The following is a 12,301-nucleotide window of genomic DNA, read 5'->3' as shown; positions in this document are numbered from 1 at the left end:
CCATAGCTTTGACTAGACGGACCTTTGTCAGCAAAGTAATGTTCCTGTTTTTAATATACTGTCTATGTTTGTCATAGTTTTTCTTCCAAGGAGCAAGCATCTTTTAATTTGGAGCCCAAGAAAATAAAGTCAGTCACTGTTTCCATTGTTTCCTCATCTATTTGCCATGAAGTGATGGGACTGGATGCCATGATCGTAGTTTTTTGAATGTTGAGTTTTAAGCCAACTTTTTCACTCTCTTCTTTCACTTTCATGAAGAGGCTGTTTATCTCCTTTTTGCTTTCTGCCATGAGGGTGGTGTCACCTGAATATCTAAAGTTAATTTTATCTCTCCCAGAAATCTTGATTTCAGCTTGTGTTTCATCCAGCCTGGCATTTTGCATGATGTACTCTGCATATAAGTTAAATAAGCAGGATGACAATATATAGCCTTGACATACTCCTTTCCCAATTTGGAACCAGTCCGTTGTTCCATGTCTAGTTCTAACTGTTGCTTCCTGACCTGCTTACAGATTCCTCAGGAGGCAGGTAAGGTGGTCTGGTATTCCCATCTCTTTCAGAATTTTCCACAGTTTGTTGTGATTCACAGTCAAAGGCTTTTGCATAGTCAATGAAGCAGATGTTTTTCTGGGATTCTCTTGTTTTTCAATGATCCAGTGAATCTTGGCAATTTGATCTCTGGTTCCTCTGCCTTTTCTAAAACCAGCTTGAAGATCTGGAAGTTCACATACTGTTGAAGCCTAGCTTCAAGAATTTTGAGCATTACTTCACCAGTGTGTGAGATTAGTGCAACCGTGCAGTAGTTTGAGCATTCTTTGGCATTGGAATGAAAACTGACCTTTTCCACTCCTGTGGCCACTGCTGAGTTTTCCAAATTTGCTGGCATATTGAGTGCAGCACTTTCACAGCATTATCTTTTAGGACTTGAAATAGCTCAACTGGAATTCCATCACATCCACTAGCTTTGTTCATAGTGATGCTTCCTAAGGCCCACTTGACTTCACATTCCAGGATGTCTGGCTCTAGGTGAGTGATCACACCATCATGGTTATCTGGGTCATGAAGATCTGTTTTATATAGTTCTTCTGTGTATTCTTGCCACCTCTTCTTAATATCTTCTGCTTCTGTTAGGTCCATATCATTTCTGTCCTTTATTGTGCCCATCTTTGCATGAAATGTTCCCTTAAGGTGAGGTGAGGTGAAGTTGCTCAGTCGTGTCCGAATCTTTGCGACCCCATGGACTGTAACCTACTAGGCTTCTCCGTCCATGGGATTCTCCAGGCAAGAACACTGGAGTGGATTTCCATTTCCTTCTCCAGGGGATCTTGGTATCTCTAATTTTCTTGAAGAGAGCTCTAGTCTTCCCATTCTATTGTTTTCCTCTATTTCTTTGCACTGATCACTGAGAAGTCTTTCTTATCTCTCCTTGCTATTCTTTGGAACTCTGCATTCAAATGGGTATATCTTTCCTTTTCTCCTTTGCCTTTAGCTTCTCTTCTTTTCTCAACTATTTGTAAGGCCTCCTCAGACAAGCATTTTGGCTTTTTTGCATTTCTTTTCCTCGGGATGGTTTGATCACCACCTCCTGTACAATGTTACAAACCCCTTTCCATAGTTCTTCAGGCACTCTGTCTATCAGATCTAATCCCTTGAATCTATTTGTCATTTCCACTGTATAATTGTAAAGCATTTGATTTAGGTCATACCTGAATGGCTTAGTGGTTTTCCCTACTTTCTTCAATTTTGTCTGAAATTTGCAATAAGGAGTTCATGATCTGAGCCACAGTCAGCTCCTGGTCTTGTTTTTGCTGACTGTATAGAGCTTCTCCATCTTTGGCTGCAAAGGATGTAATTGATCTGATTTTGGTATTGACCATCTGGTGATATACATGTGTAGAGTCATCTCTTGTGTTGTTGGAAAAGGGTTTTTGCTGTGACCAGCATGTTCTCTTGGCAATACTTTGTTAGCCTTTGCTCTGCTTCATTTTGTACTCCAAGGTCAAACTTGCCTGTTACTCCAAATTTACCTTGACTTCCTACTTTTGCATTCCAGTTCCCTATGATGAAAAGGATATCTTTTTTAAAATTTATTATTTTATTGAAGATTAATTGCTTTACAGAAATTGGTTGTTTTCTGTCAAACCTCACAGCCATAGGTATACATATATCCTCTCCCTTTTGAACCTCCCTCCTATCTCCCTCCCCATCTCACCCTTTTTGGTGTTAGTTCTAGAAGGTCTTATAGGTCATCATAGAACCGTTCAGCTTCTTTGGCATTAGTGGCTGGGGCATAGACTTTGATTACTGTGATATTGAATGGGTTGCCTTGGAGACAAACAGAGATCATTCTGTCGTTTTTGAGACTGCACCCAAGAACTGCATTTTGGGCTCTTTTATTGATTATGAGGGCTACTCCATTTCTTCTAAGGGATTCTTACCCACAGTAATAGATATAATGGTCATCTGAATTAAATTTACTCATTCCAGTCCATTTTTTAAAAATATAAATTTATTTATTTTAATTGGAGGTTAATTACTTTACAATATTGTATTGGTTTTGCCATACATCAACATGAATCCACCACAGATATTCCAGTCCCTTTTAGTTCACTGATTCCTAAAAATGTCGATGTTCACTCTTGCCATCTCCTGTTTTGCCACTTCCAATTTACCTTGATTCATGGACCTAACATTCCAGGTTCCTATGCAGTATTGTTCTTTACAGCATCAGACTTTACTTCCGTCACCAGTCATATCCACAACTGGGCACTGTTCTCACTTTGACTCCACCTCTTCATTCTTTCTGGAGCTCTTTGTCCACTCTTCTCCAGTAGCATGTTGGGCACCTTATCGACCCGGGGAGTTCATTTTCAGTGTCATATCTTTTTGCCTTTTCATCACATAAATACCAAAGTTTATTTGTCTATCCTTCTGTTGACTGACATTTGTGTTGCTTCAGTTTTGGGGTACTGTGAATAAAACTCTTAAGAACATTCTTTTACAGCTGTCTCTATGCCCATGTGTTCTCATTGCTCTTGGGTGCATACATGACAGTGAAATTACTTATTCATGTAGTTTTGAGAAACTGCAAAGGATTTTCCAAAGTGTGTATACAATTTTACACTGTCTTCAGCAGTGAATAAGAGCTACAGGTCTGTTTGTTGGACTACAAGTCTTTATTTTGCCTTCATTTTTACAGATAATTTCCCTAGATATAGAATTCTAGGTAGACAGTTTTCTAGTTTAATTTTGTTTTGCAATAGTCTGATTCATTGTCTCCTGACTTGCATAGTTTTTAATGAAACACTTGTAACTCTTATCCTCGATCCTCTGTGTTAAATGTTTCCAACCTCACTGCCTTAGGATTTTCCTTGGCTTCATCTCGCAGCCATTTGACTATGATCTTTCCTCCTTCCTTCCTTTTCTTTTGCTGCACTACGTGGCCAGTGGGATCCTAGTTTCCCAACCAAGAATTGAACCCATCCCCCCTGCAGTGAAAGTGTGGAGTCTCAGCCACTGGACCATCAGGGAATTCCACTGACTATGACGTTTGCTTGTTTTATTCTGGTGTGGAGTTCTCTGAAATTCTTGAGTCTGTGATTATTATAGTCTTTAATCTTGGAAAATTCTTGTCCTTTATATCTCCACATATTTCTTATGCTCTACACTTTCTTCTTCTGGGACTAATTCCACATATGTTACACGGCTATTTTCCTGCATCTCTTAAGGTTTTGCTTTATTCTCCACTCTTTTTCTTTGGTATTTCAGCATGGATAATAGCTATTGACCTATCTTCAATTTGCTGATTCTTTCCTCATTTGTGTCCAGTCTGCTGAAACGCCTGTTGAAGAAATTTTAAAATTTTTGATAGTGTGTATTTCTGGCATTCCCAATTGACTGTTTTTTAATAGTTTCCATATCTCTACTTTAAAATTCTTCATTTTTTCATGCTTGATTACTTCTTAATTTCTTTAATGTACTAATCATAGCTACTTTAAAGTTCCTTTCAGATACTTTCAGTTATCTCTGGGTCTGATTCTGTTCAATGTTACATCTCAACAGTGGGTCCAGTGTTTTATTTCCATACCTCTGTGTGTGTGTGTGTGTGTGTGTGTGTGTGTGTATCTTTTCATTTTTGGTTGAATGCCAGATATTAAAGAAGAACACTTAAGATAAAAGTCTCTGTACCCCAAAACAGGCATTCCTCTTCTGCTGCTAAACCATTAGGATGGGGAAGGTCTGATTCAGGCTAGTGAGAACTGGAACTGGGTTGTGGCTTCTGCTGTTGGTCTTGGCATCTGAGATTTTCCCAGGATGTGGGGCTGTTCTACTCTTCCTCCAGAATAGTGCACCTGTACGAGGCCCTGAGGACAGGAGTATGTGGTGCCTCCTGCCACACACTACCAGTAGAAGGCTTCTGCTCCATATGTGCGAGGTAAGCAAAATGTGTTCTTTCAGGTCCTTAGTGGTAGGTGGTAATCTTCTGAACACCTACACTGAGATGTTCTCTCTGTGGTCCCTTGCTCTGCCCCAAGTATATTGCATGAGCTGCCAGTGAAGGCCTAGGAGAAAGACCTTCCAGTGAGTGCAGTCCTCCTCTTGTCTGATTTCTCATCATTCTGAGCTGGCACCCTGGCCCACAACTGAATAGCTCATTGAAATTATAGCTAGCCGACTTCTCGCTTCCACTTTGTGTTACGCCTCTTCCTTTGTACTGTGCTAATCATTTTCAGAGCTCATCATTCTGGATCTCTGTCCACCTGGTTCCATGTGGGCCTTGGCATCTGTGCAAACGTGACAGGGATATTTTCTCCTACCTCTACACTGTCTTCATTCAATGTCTCAGATGCTCCACAAGGCTCTTCACTCTTAACTGGTTACAACTCAGCCTTCTAGACCTGTGTGAGCTCTGGGAACTATGAAGTCTCATCTGGCTACTCTGCCCTTCCTGTGGAATTGTATACTGTGTACCCGCGGCTCAGGGTCCAACGGCAGACTGCAGGCACCAAGGCCTCCTGTGCTCCCTCAGGGGTCCTTCACTCTGGAATACCCTGATTCTGGCATCCACCTTTGCAGATTCCAGCTACCTGTGCTTCTCTTCATGGCACAGCCTGGAATGTGCCCCAAGGAGGAAGATGAGGCCCTTACAGACCTCACCTCATCTGTTCTCTTTTCTCAGGGGCCACAGCCATGCCCTCCTCATGTTGAATGGGAAATAATTGCCTTCTAGGTAAATATGTTTACTGCTAGCTTATGGTAGAGGCAAGTTCACTCCCAGTTACCCCAGTGTGAGCACAGTGAAAGGCCTCAGATAGATTTCTAGCTGGCTTAGTAGTTAAAAGTATTTTCCAACTGCATTTTACTACATTGCTTCTCCAGCATCACCAACCTTGAGTTTTTTTATTCCTTCTATTAACCATCTAATTCTTCCATGGCGCCTCTCCTGATACTGCCTTGCCAGTGCTCTCAATAGAAACCACAAACACTGCTGACATTCTGCTTCCCATCATCTTCCTTTGAGGTACACACTTGTTTACTCTAAAACTAATTCCCCTCTGCCACAGACTACACTATCCCTAAATACACCCCCCACCACCACCAGTACCCACTCAGACCTGTCACATGGAATAACAACCCACAAAACTTTTGGAGGCTACTTTCTTGCGCACATTCTGTCATCCACTCACTCTCAGCTGATGGAGCTGATGGAGCTGTTTGCATTTGAGCTGCGACAATGGGAATATAATGGGATGAACCGAGTCTTGGCTCTTACATCTCTCTTAGGAATTGTCATGTGGCACATATTTAAATTTTACTGACAAAAGCCTGGGCCTCCATTGCAGAGAAGGGAGCCATGTGGAGGATGGGAGCAAGAGAAGGAGCCCTGGTGTGAGCCACTAAGCCTTGAGGGAGCTCCAGTGTGTGCTCTGGGGAAAAGGAGTGAGAAGACCATTCACTGGGCCTGCAATGCTTTTGACAGGAGACACTTCAAACAAGCTGCAGGAGGTACGGCTGCCTCTGGTCCCATGGCAACTGTGCCGACTGCTCTATGGACAAACAGACATTCTGCCAGACATGCTGTGTGCTGGAAACTTCAGGGACATGAAGACTGCATGTGAGGTGTGACCCACTGTGGGAATGGAGGCTAAACCCAGGGATTTCAGATGTTATATATGCTTTAAGCCAGGAGCACTTCTACTGGGTGGGTCAGTGGTCCCCAACAGCCTTGTTCCTATGGGGCTCAGAAGTACATCTCCATATAGCCATGGGCTGAGTGTGAGACCACAAGGTGGCTTATGTGCAAATGCAATGCAGGCCTCAGTCAGGCCCTGTGAACCCCCGTGCTGGCCAGAGCAGCCCAGGGCTCCACGTTTTCCCAGGGGCCATGCTGACTGTCATCCCACAGCACCTACCCTCTACTTGCAGGACAGTGTAGTGAACACTGCTTGCCTGCAGCAGGGCCTTCCCATTGACAAGGTGGGGCTGCATGAGTGGCGGGACCCTGGGTCTATCCCATAGTGTTGGCATTGGGCCACCCTTATGCAGGAGGCCCCAAACTCCCAGTTCACAAGAAATTCCTCTTTTTTCCAGGGTGATTCTGGCGGCCCACTTGTCTGTGAATTCGACCGCACCTGGGTGCAAATTGGAATAGTGAGCTGGGGGCAGGGTTGCGCATACCCTATGTATCCGACAGTTTTTGCCCGAGTCTCCTTTTTCTCAAAATGGATTCATCATCACATAGAAAACACACCTTTACCTCTTCAGCCACTCCCTGCGCTCTCCTCTACTCTGGGGGCCATCATCAATGTCCTTATGACCTCATTGGCTGTCCTGTCAATGCTCTAAGGACCAAAACCGTCACCCAGCTTCCTCACGGCTGCATGCCTCCATCCCTGCCCAGCTCCAGCCCCTCAAGCCCTCACCCACCTGAGCAAACTGAGGGCCATCAGCCAAGCTCACATGCAAGGTCCGGAAGGAGACTGATGAGGGCCACACCTAGGAAGGCAGAGGCTGGTCTCATCACAGAAGGGTGGCGGTTCATGGGAGGGCAAAGTACATTTGTTGAGTGCTCTGGGCACCTAAGATTTGAGAAGATATTAAATATTTACAAAGCAAGTGTCCCAGAAATCATATGTTTATCTTTCTACACGAGTACAGCCTCCCTTTCACATGCAGAGTATGTTCATCACTCTGCCTTGTCAGAATGATGGGCAGAAGGGTGAGAGGATAAACCAAACCACAGCATGTCTAGAAAGGACAGCCATGTAAGCACTGGTGTCTGGATATAGAATCCAGGGTGTGACCAAAGCTGGGGCAGAGGAAAAGTCATCATCTTAAAAACAGACCTATCAATATCAGAGTATTAAATGCTTAAACATCTAATTTGGAAAATAGAAAACATGAGCTAAGAGTAGGCACACAAAGGAAGCTTAAAAAGGTAAAAGCAGAAATCAAAAGCCAAACAACAGAAAACACTAAAACTAGCATTTCAGAAATACCAATTTTAACAAAAAATCAAAAAGTAGGAAAGGACTTCATGAATTTAATCAAGATATGATGTGAGACTAAAAATACACAAAACAAGAAATGACGAGGATATATCCACTGAACATAAAAAATTTAAGAAATCCTAAGAGATATTATACAATTTTATGTAAATAAAGTCAAGTGAAAAGTATCACTTTTTAGGAAATAACTAATTTACTGAAACTGATCCCAGCAGAGACAGAAGGCTAGAGATCAAATTCCAAAGACGAAATGGGGAAATTTAAGGAAAAAAACCTCTATCCTAGTGAAGGTCCTTAGCTGAGATGGCCTCCTTGGGAATCACATCAGGCCTTTAACCACAGGATTGTCCCAGTGCTGTCCATTCTGCTCCAGACACAGACAAAGGAGAGTGTTGTAAAGACAAAAACTAACCACACACAGAAAACTAAGACAATCCAACCTATCAATTAACAAAAGTCCTGATGAAATATTAACAGAATTCAACATTATTTTTTAAGTAATGAATTATAACCATGTAGGAATTATTCCAGTAATGCAAAGATAATTATTAGAAAACCCATAGATATAATTCACAATATTATTGTTTTTCTAAGGAAAAGGAGTACGTCAAGGCTGTATATTGTCACCCTGCTTATTTAACTTATATGCAGAGTACATCATGAGAATCGCTGGACTGGAAGAAACACAAGCTGGAATCAAGATTGCCGGGAGAAATATCAATCACCTCAGATATGCAGATGACACCACCCTTATGGCAGAAAGTGAAGAGGAACTAAAGAGCCTCTTGATGAAAGTGAAAGTGGAGAGTGAAAAAGTTGGCTTAAAGCTCAACATCCAGAAAATGAAGATCATGGCATCTGGTCCCATCACTTCATGGCAAATAAATGAGAAAACAGTGGAAATAGTGTCAGATTTTATTTTGGGGGGCTTCAAAATCACTGCAGATGGTGACTGCAGCCATGAAATTAAAAGACGCTTACTCCTTGGAAGAAAAGTTATGACCAACCTAGATAGCATATTCAAAAGCAGAGACATTACTTTGCCGACTAAGGTCCGTCTAGTCAAGGCTATGGTTTTTCCTGTGGTCATGTATGGATGTGAGAGTTGGACTGTGAAGAAGGCTGAGTGCTGAAGAATTGATGAATTTGAACTGTGGTGTTGGAGAAGACTCTTGAGAGTCCCTTGGACTGCAAGGAGATCCAACCAATCCATTCTGAAGGAGATCAGCCCTGGGATTTCTTTGGAAGGAATGATGCTAAAGCTGAAACTCCAGTACTTTGGCCACCTCATGCGAAGAGTTGACTCACTGGAAAAGACTCTGGTGCTGGGAGGGATTGGGGGCAGGAGGAGAAGGGGATGACAGAGGATGAGATGCCTGGATGGCATCACTGGCTCGATGGCTGTGAGTCTAAACTCTGGGATATATATATATATACACACGTATATATATGTGTATATCTTACTGGATATATATATGTGTATATCTTACTGGACTTCCCTGGTGGCTCAGACACTAAACAGTCTGCTTGTAATGCAGGATACCTGTGCTCAATCCCTGGGTCAGGATGATCCCCTGGAGTAGGAAATGGCAACCTACTCCAGTATTCTTGCCTGGAAAATTTGGAGAAGGCAATGGCACCCCACTCCAGTACTCCTGCCTGGAAAATCCCATGGATGGAGGAGCCTGGTAGGCTGCAGTCCATGGGGTCGCTGAGGGTCAGACACGACTTCACTTTCACTTTCACTTTTCACTTTCATGCATTGGAGAAGGAAATGGTACCCCACTCCAGTACTCCTGCCTGGAGAATCCCAGGGATGGGGGAGCCTGGTGGGCTGCTGTCTATGGGGTCACACACAGTCAGACACGACTGAAGTGACTTAGCAGCATATGTATATATACACGTCAGCCTAAAAGCTAGCACTTTCTTTAGTGAGGGAATGAGTGCCTTTATGCTGAAGTTAGGGTCACAGAAAGGTTCCTTTATCCCTTGCTCCTTAATACCATATTGGAAGATTGGCCACCACAGCCACAGTAGAGAATCATCCAGGGAAATGGAAAAGGGCCTTTTAATCTATCTCCTATTTTAAAACTTAGAAGGATTTCCCTGGTGGTCCAGTGGTTAAGACTCTATGCTTTCAATGCAGGGGACGGGAGTTCAATCTCTGGTTGGGAACAAAGATTCCACATGCCACACAGCAAAAATTAATAAATAAAATTTTTAAAAATAAATAAAAATTAAAAATGATATAAAGCTGAATTTCTTTAAAAAGAAGACTTAGAGGATATCTGGAACACCCAAGAGAAAACTATGAAACTACCACAAATAGTAAGAAAGTTCAGTAAGGTCATTAGATAAAACATGACAAAATCAGGCTATATTCCCGTTAAAAGATACGTGATGAAAGACAAAAACACCAATTATAATAACAATGAAAGAGATAAGATACCTATAACCTTAACAAAAAATGTGAAAATTCATATGAGGAAATCCTTAAAAAGAAAAAGTAGATTTGGATGAATGACAAGATATCCTAGATTCTTGAACAGACAATTCAAAATGTGTTTTTCTTTTCTGGAGTTAGATAAATTGATTTCAAAGTTTACAGCAAAACACAGATAGGTAAGAAAACCCAGGAGTAAAACTAAATTCAAGTCATGGTGGGGACTAAGCCAGCAGAAATTAAACTATCCCCAAAAGATGCTCAGATATGCAGATGACACCACCCTTATGGCAGAAAGTGAAGAGGAACTAAAAAGCCTGTTGATGAAAGTGAAAGAGGAGAGTGAAAAAGTTGGCTTAAAGCTCAACATTCAGAAAATGAAGATCATGGCATCTGGTCCCATCACTTCATGGCAAATAGATGGGGAAACAGTGGAAATAGTGTCAGATTTTATTTTGGGGGGCTCCAAAATCACTGCAGATGGTGACTGCAGCCATGAAATTAAAAGATGCTTACTCCTTGGAAGGAAAGTTATGGCCAACCTAGACAGCATATTCAAAAGCAGAGGCATTACTTTGTCAACAAAGGTCTGTCTAGTCAAGGCTATGGTTTTTCCAGTGGTCATGTATGGATGTGAGAGTTGGACTGTGAAGAAAGCTGAGCACCAAAGAATTGATGCTTTTGAACTGTGGTGTTGGAGAAGACTCTTGAGAGTTCCTTGGACTGCAAAGAGATCCAATCAGTCCATTCTGAAGGAGATCAGCCCTGGGTGTTCATTGGAAGAAATGATGCTGAAGCTGAAACTCCAGTACTTTGGCCACCTCATGCGAAGAGTTGACTCATTGGAAAAGACTCTGATGCTGGGAGGGATTGGGGGCAGGAGGAGAAGGGGACAACAGAGGATGAGATGGCTGGATGGCATCACCGACTCCATGGACGTGAGTTTGAGTGAACTCTGGGAGTTGGTGACAGACAGGGAGGCCTGGCATGCTGCGATTCATGGGGTTGCAAAGAGTTGGATACGACTGAGTTACTGAACAGAACTGAAAAGATGCTACAATAATAACATTCCATAGACTTGACAATTTGTGTCTGTGCATACACACAGTGGCTAAAACACTCAGAATTGAGCCCAAATATATGTTGCTGCAGTCCATGGAGTTGCAAAGAGTTGGACATGACTTAGTGATTAAACAACAATATCTTGTTGGAAAATCAGTGTATGGGAAATGTGTCACTTTATTTTTTTATTTTATTTTTTAAATAAATTTATTTATTTTAATTGGAGGTTAATTACTTTACAATATTGTATTGGTTTTGCCATACATCAGCATGAATCTGCCACAGGTATACATGTGTTCCCCATCCTGAACCCCCCTCCCTCCTCCCTCCCTGTACCATCCCTCTGGGTCATCTCAGTGCACCAGCCCCAAGCATCCAGTATCATGCATCGAACCTGGACTGGTGATTCATTTCATATATGATATTATACATGTTTCAGTGCCATTCTCCCAACTGTGTCACTTTAAGTCACTGAAGATGTTTAAGGTTTCAAAAGTGTGATTTGACATGGTCATATAAATTTGGTCTTAGAAACAGTATACACCCTGACCAAGTAGACTTTTTTTTTCCCAGCAATTTTGGAAGGGCTGATGTATTGCTGATTCTGCTGGTGATGCCAGTTGTCTCACTGTATCTCACTGTACACACTGTTCATTGAACCCAGGGTAGGTAAGGCACGAGCTAAGAGGCAGGAAGAAGACTCAAGGAGCCACAGAACTGTAGACAGATTTATTCTCTCCTGGCTGATACAGCAGTCATAAAAGTATACACAGTATATTCTCTCCTCTCGTGGCTGATCCAACAGACAGCCGTGAGACAGCAGTAAAGTGCCACCACTTTCTAAGTGAAGCTCATATATCCCTACAACACAAAGTAGCTCATGACCAAGTTAGCACCTCCTGACACGCATGCACAGCACTAAAAATGATCTCAACAGTTACACAGTCATTATTTACAAAACATGGGGTGAGAGAGCCTGAACATGCCAACTTGCTGTCTCCCCACACTCAACCCCCTCAGGGTCTCTTGCCTCACATTCAATGCACAGTCCATCTTCTGTGATACTCCCTTGTAGAGTAACACTGACCCTTGGATTTATATCTTGCAACAGCAGTAGCTACAACAACAAACAGTTGCATCCCCAAGACATAGTAAAACCCAATGCCAGGTATCACCTGGAACTCATGTTGCAGTTCTTGCCCTCACGGGGCTGGAAGAGCCACCCACCACATGTGCAGTGCCCTTATCTTCCACGGCCAAGTCCAGTCCACTGTCGGTCCATGTGAGA

At 42.5% G+C, this 12,301-nt stretch overlaps 1 protein-coding gene across 1 annotated transcript in view; it reads left to right on the top strand.

Moving 5' to 3' along the window:
• The window catches only part of PRSS38 (serine protease 38), a 38,728-nt gene extending 31,882 nt beyond the window's left edge, over nucleotides 1-6,846 (top strand). The window contains exons 4-5 of the mRNA XM_068980020.1: nucleotides 5,981-6,120; nucleotides 6,592-6,846. Coding sequence (XP_068836121.1) covers nucleotides 5,981-6,120; nucleotides 6,592-6,846 — 395 coding nt within the window. The remainder of the gene's footprint in view (nucleotides 1-5,980; nucleotides 6,121-6,591) is intronic.
• The last annotated feature ends 5,455 nt before the right edge of the window (nucleotides 6,847-12,301 follow it).

The sequence above is a fragment of the Capricornis sumatraensis genome, chromosome 9, assembly GCF_032405125.1.
Source record: "Capricornis sumatraensis isolate serow.1 chromosome 9, serow.2, whole genome shotgun sequence".
NCBI classification, from domain to species: domain Eukaryota; kingdom Metazoa; phylum Chordata; class Mammalia; order Artiodactyla; family Bovidae; genus Capricornis; species Capricornis sumatraensis.
The sequence above is the reverse complement of the archived record's forward strand: the minus strand, read 5'-3'. Positions and strand labels throughout refer to the sequence as shown.